Below are 12,924 nucleotides of genomic sequence, written 5' to 3' on the forward strand. Positions count from 1 at the left end.
AGCGAGGGGACGGAGTTTGGGAGAGCTCGGAGCCAGGCATCATCACCGTCCCTCCTCTGTCAGGTCCCTTTTCCCATGAAAACACCCAGTAGACCCCCAAAAAGCCCCACAAAACCTACCCAAATCCAGCTCAGTTTTTCATCTTTTATTCCCAAGAGGAGTAGTTCCATAATTTCATCATTTCATTATGTTTTTAGGGTAAAGCAGGGGGACAAAGCTTGGAAGAGTTCCGAGTGTGTTGATCCCGAAAATGCCCTCAAATAGCCCAAAACCCAAACCAAATCCAGCTCAGTTTTCCATAATTTTATCCCCAAAAGGAATAATTTCATGATTCCCTAACTCCACGATGCTAGTTTTCAGGATTAAGCAAGAAAACGGAATTTGGGAGAGCTCAGAAAGAGGCATCGCCCCCATCCCTCCTCCCTCAGCTCCCTCTTCCCATAAAAACACTCAGTTGATCCCAAAACCCCCACAAAACAGCCCAAAAACCACCCACATCTGGCTCAAATTTCCAATGTTTTATTTCCAAAAGGCCACCGAGTCACGGAAGGCAACTGGAATGGGGGGTGGAGAGCCAATAAATGAGGGAATAATAAAATTACTGGATATTTTCAGAGCTTTAAGGAGTTTTTTCCCAATTTTTCAGCCTCTCAGGGAGTGTTCTGTGGGAGAAAAATCCCTGAAAAAGCTGCATCTGGCTGAAAATGGCATCGATGAAGGCAGTTACTGAGGAAGAGGAGGATCTGGAGTGAGGGGAAGGATTTTAGGGGGTAAGAGAAGGATTTGGGGATGCGGGAGAAGGATTTGGGGACAAAGAAAGTTTTTGGGGTGGGATTTGATACATTTGGGGATGGGATATGAAGGATTTGGGGTGGAATGAAGAATTTAGGGTGGGATAGGAGGAATTTGGGGTGGGAACTGAAGGATTTCGGGTGGGATAGAAGGGAATTTTGGGTGGGATTTGAGGGATTTTACGGTGGAATATGAAGGATTTTGGGTAGAATTTGCAGCATTTGGGATGGAATGAGGGAATTCTGGGTGGGATTTGAGGGATTTAGGGTGGGATAGGAAGGATTTGAGGCGGAATGAAGGAATTTTGGATGGGATGTGAAGGGTTTGGGGTGGAATATGAAGGATTTTGAGTGGGATCTGAAGGATTTAGGGTGGGATAGAAGGAATTTTGGATGAAATAAAGGAATTTTGGGTGGGATTTGAGGGATTTCGGGGGGGAGCTGAACCCCCAGCCCCCCGTCCCACCGCCCGCGCGGGATCTGGGAAGCGCCCGGTGCCGGGGGCGTTTTGGCGATTCCCGTCATGGAGCGCGGGGGGTGTCCCGGGGGGGCTGGGGGGCGTCAGCACTGTCACGACACGTCCCGATATGCCGCGATATCCGACGATATCTCGCGATATATCGCGACACGTCGCGACGGTGCCCCCCTAGTGGGGCCTACGCCAGGCAGGACTCAATGGCGGCCACGATTCTGCGGAGTTTGGAGTCGCTGTCCACGAATCCATCGCCGTTCTGGGGGGGCCGGCAGCGCTCAGTGGGGGGGACACCCCCAAAACGGGGCAGGGAGGTGGGGGGACACCCCCAAAATGCCCCCCCCAAGGGGGGGAACACGCTGGGGGAGGGGCACCCACCTTTTTGGAGTGGACCAGGCGTCCCCCCACTGTCACCTCAAACCATCCTGTCACCTCCGGAGTGCCCTGACCGCTCTGGGGGGACACGGGGGGCAGCTGAGAGATAACCCCCCCGTGCTGAGAGCCCCCCAAATCCTGGGGATCCCCCTCAAAATCCTCTGCCCCGCCCCCAAATTAGGAGACCCTCCCCAAAATCCTGCAGCCCCTGAAAATCAGACGGACCCCCCCAGAATCCTGTGACCCTCCTCAAATTAGCCCCGACTCCCCCCCCCAGTTTGGGCCCCCCCAAACCCACCACGTCCAGGGCTCCCGGGAAGCGCCGCTCCAGCTGCTGCTTGAGCTTCTCAAACTGGAATTTTGGGATGGGGGGGTCACGCCGGGCCCGGGGGGAGCAGGAATGGGGAGGGGGCACCCCCTGGTTGTTTTTGGGGGTCCCCCCCCGGTTTTTGGGGGATCAGGAAGGAAGGGGGGCTCACCTTGGGTTTGTAGCCTCAGGCCCCGCTGGTGGGGGTGGTCAGTGAGGGGGGGGGAGCCTTTTTTAGGGACCCTCCCGGGATTGGGGTGCCCGGGGTTGGGGACCCCCACCCAGAATTAGGGAGCCTCCCCCCAGGGGCACAGAAACCCTCCCTGGGGATTGGGGACCCCCCGGAATCAGGGACAGCTCCGGAATTAGGGGCCCCCCCGGGGCACAGCGACACCCCAAGAATTAGGGACCCCCCCCCCCCGCCGAATTAGGGACCCGGGACTGGGGACCCTCACCCAGAATTAGGGAGCCCCCAGAATCAGGGACACCCCAAAAATTACCCCTCCCCTCCCCTTGCCCCGGACTTAGGGACACCCCCGGAATTTGAGATCTCCCCGGGGTTGGGGACCCCCCCCCCGAACTGGGGAGCCCCGAAATACAGGGACCCCGCCAGGAGCACACGGAGTCCCCCCAAGAATTAGGGACACCCCACCCCCAGAATTAGGGACCTCCCCGGGATTGGGGACCCCCCTCGGGATTGGGGACCCCTCTCAGGGGCACAGGGACCCCCCCGAATTGGGGCCCCCCGGTACCAGTAAAGGACATGGACTCGGAGCGGCGCCATGGCGGCAACTGCGCCTGCGCGGGAGGGGCGGGCCCGGCAGCGCGGCAGCGGCAGCAGCGACACCAGTGACACCAGTGACACCAGTGACACCAGTGACACCAGCGATACCAGTGATATCAGCGGCACCAGCGACACCAGCGACACCAGTGACACCAGTGACACCAGTGACACCAGCGATACCAGTGATATCAGCGGCACCAGCGACACCAGTGACACCAGTGACACCAGTGACACCAGTGACACCAGTGATATCAGCGGCACCAGTGACACCAGTGACACCAGTGACACCAGCGACACCAGTGACACCAGCGGCACCAGTGACACCAGCGATACCAGTGATATCAGCGGCACCAGTGACACCAGTGACACCAGTGACACCAGCGACACCAGTGACACCAGTGATATCAGCGGCACCAGCGACACCAGTGACACCAGTGACACCAGTGATACCAGCGACACCAGTGACACCAGTGGCACCAGCGACACCAGCGACACCAGTGACACCAGTGATATCAGCGGCACCAGTGACACCAGCGGCAGCAGCGGCAGCAGCGACACCAGTGACACCAGTGACACCAGCGACACCAGTGACACCAGTGACACCAGTGATATCAGCGGCACCAGTGACACCAGCGACACCAGCGACACCAGTGATACCAGTGACACCAGTGACACCAGTGACACCAGCGACACCAGTGATACCAGCGACACCAGTGACACCAGTGGCACCAGCGCCACCAGCGACACCAGTGACACCAGCGACACCAGTGGCACCAGCGCCACCAGCGACACCAGTGACACCAGCGACACCAGTGGCACCAGCGACACCAGTGACACCAGTGACACCAGTGATACCAGCGACACCAGTGATACCAGTGATACCAGTGACACTAGTGACACCAGTGACACCAGCGACACCAGTGACACCAGTGCGGGGCACCAGTGACACCAGTGCGGGGCACCACTGACACCAGTGACACCAGCGACACCAGTGACACCAGTGCGGGGCACCAGTGACACCAGTGCGGGGCACCACTGACACCAGTGACACCAGCGACACCAGTGACACCAGTGACACCAGTGCGGGGCACCAGTGACACCAGTGCAAGGCCACCGGGATAACGGGGAGCTGCGCAGGACTCCAGTGCCACCAGTGCCACCAGTGCAGGGATCCCAGTACAGCACCCCCGGCTAATGGGGGAGGGGGGCGGGATCCAGGGGGACCAGTAAAACCAGTATAGAGACCCCGGGAGGAGGGGAATGAGGCCGGGACCACCACTAGGACCAGTATAACCAGTATATACCCCAGTGGGACCAGTACAGAGACCCCGAGGTAATGGGGGAGGCTCGGGACAGCCGTGTAGGACCAGTAAAACCAGTACAGAGATGCCAGGGTAATGGGGGTGGGACTGGGGTACACTGGTTATACTGGGGGATGTTGTGGTTATACTGGGGCATGACCTGCTTATGCCAGTGTACCAGAACTGGTTATACTGGAGGTTGTACCTCCAATATAACCCCAGGATTCCTCCTGCATTCCCCCAGTATAACCAGTACATCCGCCCAGCATAACCAGTATTTCCCCCCAGTATAACCCCTCCACTCCCCAGTATAACCAGTGTATCCCCCCAGTGTAACCCCTCCACTCCCCAGTATAACCAGTGTATCCCCCCAGTATAACCCCCCCAGTGTAACCCCTCCACTCCCCAGTATAACCAGTGTATCCCCCCAGTATAACCCCCCCAGTGTAACCCCTCCACTCCCCAGTATAACCAGTGTATCCCCCCAGTATAACCCTCCCAGTATAACCCCCCCAGCATCCCCAGTCCACCCCCGCAGTGTAACCCGGTCCCTCCCCCAGTACAATCAGTATTCCGCCCCAGTATAACCAGGACATCCCCCAGCCCCCCCAGCCCCGCCCCAGCCCCCCAGTCCCGCCCCCAGCGCCCCCAGTCCCCGCCCGCTCCCTCCCCCAGGCCGGGCGCTCGGGCGGCAGCGCCGATGGATCCCGGGGATCCGCTGGATCCGCCCGATCCCGGGGGGCGGGGGGGGCGCGGGGGGCGCCGTTGCTGAGCCGGGGCCCGGGGGGTCCCGAGGGGACCCGGGAGGGGTCCGGGGGGGGTCCCGGCGCCCCCCGATCCCGGAGCCATGGGCGAATGGACCATCCTGGAGCGGCTGCTGGAGGCGGCGGTGCAGCAGCACTCCACCATGATCGGCAGGTCAGGGACCCCGAATCCCCTCGGGACCCCCAAATCCGCCCCCAAATCCACCCCCGGGACCTCCAATTCCCCCCTGATCTTCACATTCCACCAAACTCGCCCCCCGAGCCCCGAGATTCCCCCGTGTCCCTGTGCGGAACCCTGAGATTCCCCCCCCCTCCCGGGCCCTTCCCGAAGCCCCCCAGATTCCCCCCGGACCCTCAAACTCCTCTCCAGACCCCCCGTCCCACCCCCCGGCTCAGCATCCCCACACAGCCTCAGCCCCCCCGCACCCCCCGTGCCCCCGAAGCCCCCCTGGACCTTCGGGACCCCCCCCGATCTCACCACGGATCCCAAAATCCCGTCCCAAGGGCCCCCCAGGACCCCCAAAGCCTCCCCCGCTCCCCCCCCGCCGCTGTCCCCTCCCCGTTGTCACCTCCCCTCCGGCAGCAGGTGACACTGGTGACACTGGGACAGCCCGGGGGGGCCCCTCCCGCGTAGGGGGAGGGAGGAAAAGGTCCCCACATGTCCCCAAACCTGTCCCCACTCCCCGCAGGGCACCTGGGGGGGCCTGGGTGACACCCCCCGACTGGCACCTGGGACAAATCCAGGTGGGATCTGGGGGCAGGTGGGATTTGACGGGACACCCGGGATTTGGGGCACAGCTGGGACCTGGGGACAGGTGTGACCTGGGGGACAGGTGATATCTGGGGGGGACAGGTGTGACCCACGTGTCCAGATCCAGGTGGCCCCAGGTGACCCGGGTGGCTTGGGGCTGCCCACGGGTTCTGGTGTCCCCGCGGGGAGCACGTGACCGGGGGAGCCACGTGCCCGGCAGGGGACACGCGGCCAGGTGGGACCAGGTGACCACGGCCACGTAAATCCCGGGAGTCCAGGGCCAGGTGGGACCCCCGTGTCCAGCTCTGACCCACGTGTCCAGGTGGGACCCACGGCTCTGGGTCCAGCCCCACATGTTCAGGTCCAACCCAGGTGTCCAGACCCCACCCACGTCTCCATGTCCAGACAGGACCCACGTGTCCGTGTCCAACCCACCCCTCCAGGCAGACCCCAGGCGCCACCCCCAGCTGCAGACCCCCCCACACCCCATGCCCACCTTTCCCCCCTGCCAGGATCCTGCTGACGGTGGTGGTGATTTTCCGCATCCTCATCGTGGCCATCGTGGGTGAGACGGTGTACGAGGACGAGCAGACCATGTTCATGTGCAACACGCTGCAGCCGGGCTGCAACCAGGCCTGCTACGACAAGGCCTTCCCCATCTCCCACATCCGCTACTGGGTCTTCCAGATCATCCTGGTGTGCACGCCCAGCCTCTGCTTCATCACCTACTCGGTGCACCAGGCGGCCAAGCAGCGCGAGCGCCGCTACTCCTTCCTCTACCCGCTCCTGGACGCCAAGAAACCCAAACTCAACGGGGCGCCGGCGCCCAGCCCCGACGGCGCCGCCAAGGATGACCCCGAGGACGCCAAGGAGCTGCCGCCGCCGCGGCCGCCCCGCAGCGCCAAGATGAAGCGGCAGGAGGGCATCTCGCGGTTCTACGTGATCCAGGTGGTTTTCCGGAACGCTCTGGAGATCGGCTTCCTGGGCGGGCAGTACTTCCTGTACGGCTTCAACGTACCGGCCATCTTCGAGTGCGACCGCTACCCGTGCGTCAAGGAGGTGGAGTGCTACGTGTCGCGGCCCACCGAGAAAACCGTGTTCCTGGTGTTCATGTTCGCCGTGTCCGGCGTCTGCGTCCTGCTCAACCTGGCCGAGCTCAACCACCTGGGCTGGCGCAAGGTGCGGGCGGCCGTGCGCGGGGCCCGGGCGCGCCGCAAGTCCCTGGGGGACGCGCGCAAGAAGGAGCCGGCGGCGCCCGCGCCCGTCCCCGCGCCCGCCCTGGGCCGGACGCAGTCCAGCGAGTCGGCCTACGTGTGATGGGCTGGGATGGCATTGGTGTGGGACTGGGGGCAGGACAGGGTACGGGCAGTTCTGCCCCGGATTGGTGTTGGAAGTGAAGTTACTGGGGTGTCGGTCCCAAAATGGCAGAGTTTGGAGCCAAAACCATCAGGATTTCAGTCCCAAAATGGTGGGGATTGGAGTCAGGATTGTCAGGATTTCCATCCCAAAATGGTGGGGTTTGGAGCCAGAACTGTTGGGATTTCATCCTCAAATCAATGGGGTTTGGGACCACAATCGTTGGGATTTCATCCCTAAATTGGTGGGGATTGGAGCCACAATTGTCAGGATTTTGGTCCCAAAATGGTGCAGATTGGAGCCAAAGTCGCTGGGATTTTGCTCCCAAATTGGTCGGGTTTGGAGCCAGAATTGTTGGGATTTCATCCTGGAACTGCAGGGATTTGGAGCCACAATCGTCAGGATTTCATCTGGGGTTTGGAGTGACAACGTTTGGGATTTCACCCCCAAATTGCTGGAGTTTGGAGCCAAAATCATCAGGAATCGGAGCCACAATCATCAGGATTTGATTCCCAAATCGCCGGGGTTTGGACCAAAACCAACCAGGGATCACCCCCAAATCGTTGGGGTTTGGGCCCAATTTGATGGGGTTCAGACCCTGAACTGTTGGGATTTCATCCCTGAATTGCTGGGGTTTGGACCCAAAATTGCAGGGTTTGTCCCCAGATCGCTGGGGGTTTGTCCCCAAAATTGTTCGGGCTTGGACCCAAAATCTCCAGGATTTCACCCCCAAATTTCTGAAGTTTGGAGGCAAAGTCCCTGCGGTTTTGCCCCAAAATTGCTGGGGTTTGACTCCCAAAATTGTCAAGAGTTTCCTCCCCAGATTTCTGGAGTTTGGACCCAAAACAGGGATTTTGGACCCAAAATGCCAGGGTTTTTCCCCAAAATTGCTGGGGTTTCATCCCTAAAATCATCAGATTCCCCCTCAAAATTGCTGGGATTTGGACCCAACATTCCTGTGCTTTTCTCCCCCAAAATTCCCACGGTTTATGCCCCCAAAATCTCCGAATTTCAGGATTTCACCCCAAAAGTTGCTACTGTTTTTCCTAAATCTTGGGGTCCCCCCAAATTCTGTCTCTCCCCCTTCAATTTTGGGCCCCCCAGGTGCAAATGGGGCAATTGGGGGGGGGGGGGGGCACAACCCCTCCTCCCCCAACACTCTCAGAGCTGGGGAGGGGAGATTTGGGGGGGGGGGGTATTTATTTTAGGGGGTTTGTATTTATTTTAGGGGGTTTGTATTTATTTTGGGGGTGTTTGTATTTATTTTGGGGGGTTGTATTTATTTCAGCGTTTTATTTATTTTGGGGGATTTATTTATTTCGGGGTGTATTTATTTGAGGGCAGGTATTTATTTGTGAGGGGCCAGAGGTGCTGGGGGGGCAGAGCCCCCCAAAAGTGTAAATAAAGGGGTCACAGAAGCCTGAGTGGCTCTGGGGGGGTCTCTGGGGGTTTCGGGGTGTCCCCCCCGTGTCCTTCCCCCCCCGGATTTGTGGCCCCTTAATCCCCCCGAGCTGAGCCAGCACCATCTGCCACGGCCCCCCCGCGGGAAAGGGGGGCTCAGACCCCCCCAAAATGGGCTCAGACCCCCCCCCAGATCCCCCTTGGGGGGGGTCGGACCCTCTTAGCCCCTCCTGGGGGAGATTTGGTCCCCTCCCAATGAGGTTCAGCCCCCCTGATGGGTTTTGACCCCCCCAGGTGGCCTCAGTTACCCCTTGGGGGGGTTCAGTTGCCCCCCAAAATTGGGTTTGACCCCCCCCATTCCCAAAGAAGACCCCCAGACCCCGCAGCTGCTCCAAGGAATTTATTTGGGGGGGGGTCCCGGTCACACCCTGGAATAGAAAAAGGGGGAGGGGTCAGGGGGGTTTGGGGGGTCCCAGTTTTGGGGTCTCCCCTGCTGCCAGCCCCCCCAACTCACGTCACTTCCCGGAACGCCCGTTTCTCCACGTATTTCACCCGGTACCTCCGCTTGAACCTGGGGAAAACACCGGGAACTGGGTCAAAACGAGCCCCACCCTGAAATGTTGGGGTTTCCCCCTGAAATGCTGGGGTTTTCCCTTAAATTTTGGGATTTCCCTTTAAATTTTGGGGTTTCCCCTTGAGTTTTGGGGTCTCACTCACTTGGCCCTTTCCCGGGGCTCGATCATGTTCCGCCTCTGGAGGCTCTTGAAGCGATCCCGGAGCACGTTCCCCTCGGGCTGGAATTTTGGGATATTCCCAAGTTTTATTTTTAGGGATTCCTGAGGTTTTCTGGGAGCTCTGGAACCGCTCCCCCCCAAAATTTTGGGGCCTCAGCACCCTCAGCCCCCGGGGTCTCGTCCACGCAACAAAACCCCGGAACCCCCAAATCCTTCACATTCCCGACTTGGGAATTCTCACAGCGCAAGGATGGGTCTCATCACGGGGTGCTGGCAGCCCCAAAATCGGGATTTTTCACCCAAAAAACCCCCTGGGAGCACCCACCCGGAGGCTCCGCAGGGACTCCGGGAGCTCCTCGCTGAGCTGCACCTCGGGGCCGGGGTCCTCATACCTGGAACAGCCCAAAATTGGAATCTTTTGGCTCAAAAATGGTGGCATCAGCCCAAAGTTCCATCCCCACCGTCCCAAAAAAGAGAGATCGCCTCCAAATCCCACCAAATGCTCCCAAAAGTGGGGCGTTTACTCCTAAATCCCATCCCCAAATGCTCCAAATCCCCACTGCCCCCAAAATCCCCCTTTCCCCCCCAAAATCCCTTTTTTCCCTTCCCTAATGTTGTTTCCACCAAGGATCCCCTTTTACTCTCCAGATCCTCCCTCTTCCCCCACTTTAATCCTAATTCTTCCCTCTCCAAATCTTCTTTTTCTACCAAAAACCTTTTTCCCTCCCAAGTTCACTTTTGTTAGCCCACAAACCACCTTTTATTTCACCGATCTCCTTTCCCATTCCCAAATCCCCTTTTCCCACCCCAAATCCCCTTTTCCCATTCCCAAATCCCCTTTTCCCACCCCAAATCCCCCCTTTTCCCACCCCAAATCCCCCTTTTCCCTCCCCAAATCCCCCCTTTTCCCTCCCCAAATCCCCTTTTCCCACCCCAAATCCCCTTTTCCCTCCCCAAATCCCCCTTTTCCCTCCCCAAATCCCCTTTTCCCACCCCAAATCCCCCTTTTTCCACCCCAAATCCCCCTTTTCCCACCCCAAATCCCCATTTTCCCACCCCAAATCCCCCTTTTCCCTCCCCAAATCCCCCTTTTCCCACCCCAAATCCCCCTTTTCCCACCCCAAATCTCCCTTTTTCCACCCCAGATCCCCCTTTTCCCTCCCCAAATCCCGATTTATTTCCCCCGGCTTCCCACCGGAGCCTCCCGAGGCGCCTCGGGGCCGTTTCCCGCTGCAGCCGGCGCCGTTCCCGGAGCAGCCGCCGGCGCCGCAGCTCCGAGTCCCTCTGGAGCAGGGCCCGGCGCAGCGAGCGCAGCCGGAACAGCCCCTGCAGCCGCTGCGAGGCCAGGCGGGAGCGGGCCCGGCCGGCGGCCTGCGGGGCGGCCATCCCGTCACAGCCCGGCCCCGAGTCCTGCGGACCCACCCCGAGCCCGGGGATCCCACCCCCCCCACCCCAGAAATCCCATCCCATCCCATCCCATCCCATCCCAACCCTCCCATCCCAGAAATCCCATCCCATCCCATCCCTCCCATCCCAGAATTCCCATCCCATCCCATCCCAGAATTCCCATCCCAAAATTCCCATCCCAGAATTCCCATCCCATCCCATCCCAGAATTCCCATCCCAGAATTCCCATCCCATCCCATCCCATCCCATCCCAGAAATCCCATCCCACCCATCCCATCCCAGAATTCCCATCCCATCCCATCCCAGAAATCCCATCCCATCCCATTCCCACCCCATAAATCCCATCCCACCCCACCCCCCCCACCCCAGAAATCCCATCCCGTCCCATCCCACCCCAGAAATCCCATCCCACCCCAGAAATCCCATCCCATCCCCATCCCACCCCATAAATCCCATCCCATCCCACCCCATCCCATCCCAGAAATCCCATCCCATCCCATTCCCACCCCATAAATCCCATCCCACCCCACCCCCCCACCCCAGAAATCCCATCCCGTCCCATCCCACCCCACCCCCCCACCCCAGAAATCCCATCCCATCCCACCCCAGAAATCCCATCCCATCCCACCCAGAAATCCCATCCCATCCCATTCCCACCCCATAAATCCCATCCCATCCCAGAAATCCCATCCCATCCCATTCCCACCCCATAAATCCCATCCCACCCCATTCCTTCCCATGCCATTGCTTTTCATCCATCCCATTCCTTCTTATCCCAACCCCACAGATCCTATCCCATACATCCCATTCCTTCCCATCCCACCCCAATCCCGAACCCCTCAGTCCCACTCCTGTTCTGCCCCTGCTCCCTGATCCCGCTCCCTGCCATCCCCACCCCAATCCCGCTGCCCCAGTCCCAGACCCCGCTCCCCCCGTTCCCGTTCCCAACCCTTCACCTTCTCCCTCTGCTCCTTCTCCTTCCGTCGCTGTTTCTCCGTTTTCCTGCCCGGCTGTTCCCGTTTTCGGGGGGGATCCCGATTCTCTTCCTGCTCTTCCTCCTCCTCCTCCTCCTCCTCCTCCTCCAGCAGCCCCTGCAGCTGCTCCCGCAGCACGGCCTCCTGCGGGATCCCGGGAGCTCCGGCGTGAGCGGGCCCAAGTCCCCAATTCCGGGGCTCAGACCACGAATTCCAGGCCCGGCTGCGCCCGTTCCCGAATTCCCACCTCCGAGGGCGGCTCCTCGGTGACCTTCAGCCTCCGCTCCACCTTCTCCTCCTCCCTCGTCCTCCTCGTCTCCACCTCCAGTGCCCGCAGCAGCAAATCCTGGGAAAAGGGGGGACACAGGGTCACCCCAAACCCCCCAGGACACCCCAAAACCTCCCTGGAATCCCACAAAACCCCCTCGGGAACCCCCAAAGCCCACTTTGGGCCTCCCCAAACTGTTCTGGGACTCCCAAAATCCTCCTGAAACCCCCCAAAGTCCCCTCTGAGCACCCCCAAAGCCCCTCTCAACCACCCCAAGACCTCTGAGGATCCCCCAAAACCTCCCCAAGACCCCCCTAAGCCCCTCTGGGACCCCCCAAATCCCACCTGGATCCCTCAATCCCTTCTGGGTTTCCCAAACCTCTCCTGGACCCCCCCAAACCTCCTTAAAGGCCTCCCAAACCTCCTCGGGACCCCTACATCCCCCCCCGGTATCCCCCAAATGCCCTCTGAGCCCCCCAAGCCCCTCCTGGGACCCCCCAGGCCCCCAAACCTGGTGTTCCTGGAAGGGGGGGTTGTAGGACCCCCCTTCGCCGATGACCTCCACGGGGGGAAGCGGCGACGGCTTCGCCTGGAGCCGGGCAGGGCGCTGGGGAAAGGGGGGGACACCCCAAAAATGAGACCCCCCAACCTCGGGGGGAATCCAGTGGGGTTTGGGGGGGCTCAGAGGGGATTGAGGGATCCCAGGGGGGTTCTGGGGGGGTTGTAAAGAGGCTGACATGGGTTTGGAGGAGGTCAGAGCAGTTTTGGGGTGGCTCAGGGAGGATTTTAGGGGTTCCCAGAGGATGTGGGGGGGTCCCAGGGGAATTACGGGGGGGGTTCCAGTTGGGCTCAGGAAGGATTTGGGGGGTCCCAGAGGTATTTTGGGGGAACTTCAAAGAGTTTTGGGGAGGGTACCAGAGATTTGAGAAGTTTGGGGTGTCCCGGGTGGGTCCTGTGGGGTTTTGGGGGTCCCAGGGTGGTTTTGGGGTGTTTTTGGGGGCTCCCAACTCCACCTGCACCCGCATCTTCTTGGTCTGCTGGAGGTACCAGGGGTCCTGCCCGGCCAGAGGGGCATCCAGGGGTCTGGGGGGCACAGAGGGCTCTGGGAGGGGTCCCCAAAATCCCCCCACCCCCAAAATCCCCCCACCCCTCCAAAATTACCCCCCCAAAAGGTGCCCTCAATCTTCCCAAATCCCCCCCACCCTGAAAATCCCCCCCAAAATCCCACCAAATTTTTCC

The 12,924-nt window shown here is 60.2% G+C and overlaps 3 protein-coding genes across 3 annotated transcripts; 1 reads left to right on the plus strand and 2 right to left on the minus strand.

The window, feature by feature from the left end:
- Positions 1-497: 497 nt before the first annotated feature.
- Positions 498-2,780, minus strand: SELENOW (selenoprotein W). Its single transcript, XM_039572423.1, has 5 exons — positions 2,698-2,780; positions 2,118-2,142; positions 1,937-1,990; positions 1,642-1,716; positions 498-1,522 (listed from the first exon to the last, which is right to left on the minus strand). Exons 1-5 carry the CDS (start codon positions 2,727-2,729, stop codon positions 1,448-1,450), a joined length of 261 nt encoding a protein of 86 aa, XP_039428357.1. The 5' UTR covers positions 2,730-2,780; the 3' UTR covers positions 498-1,447.
- A 1,985-nt stretch (positions 2,781-4,765) lies between these two features.
- LOC120412091 (gap junction delta-2 protein-like) lies at positions 4,766-6,874 on the plus strand. The gene is made up of 2 exons (XM_039572417.1): positions 4,766-4,948; positions 6,058-6,874. The coding sequence occupies exons 1-2, from the start codon at positions 4,878-4,880 to the stop codon at positions 6,860-6,862; spliced, it is 876 nt and encodes a 291-aa protein (XP_039428351.1). The 5' UTR covers positions 4,766-4,877; the 3' UTR covers positions 6,863-6,874.
- Positions 6,875-8,687: 1,813 nt separating this feature from the next.
- Positions 8,688-12,804, minus strand: NOP53 (NOP53 ribosome biogenesis factor). Its single transcript, XM_039572419.1, has 9 exons — positions 12,699-12,804; positions 12,197-12,292; positions 11,665-11,763; positions 11,400-11,561; positions 10,232-10,407; positions 9,362-9,428; positions 9,020-9,096; positions 8,817-8,873; positions 8,688-8,730 (listed from the first exon to the last, which is right to left on the minus strand). Exons 1-9 carry the CDS (start codon positions 12,708-12,710, stop codon positions 8,724-8,726), a joined length of 753 nt encoding a protein of 250 aa, XP_039428353.1. The 5' UTR covers positions 12,711-12,804; the 3' UTR covers positions 8,688-8,723.
- Positions 12,805-12,924: the final 120 nt, after the last annotated feature.

The sequence above is a fragment of the Corvus cornix genome, unplaced genomic scaffold (assembly GCF_000738735.6).
Source record: "Corvus cornix cornix isolate S_Up_H32 unplaced genomic scaffold, ASM73873v5 scaffold12, whole genome shotgun sequence".
NCBI classification, from domain to species: Eukaryota; Metazoa; Chordata; class Aves; order Passeriformes; family Corvidae; genus Corvus; species Corvus cornix.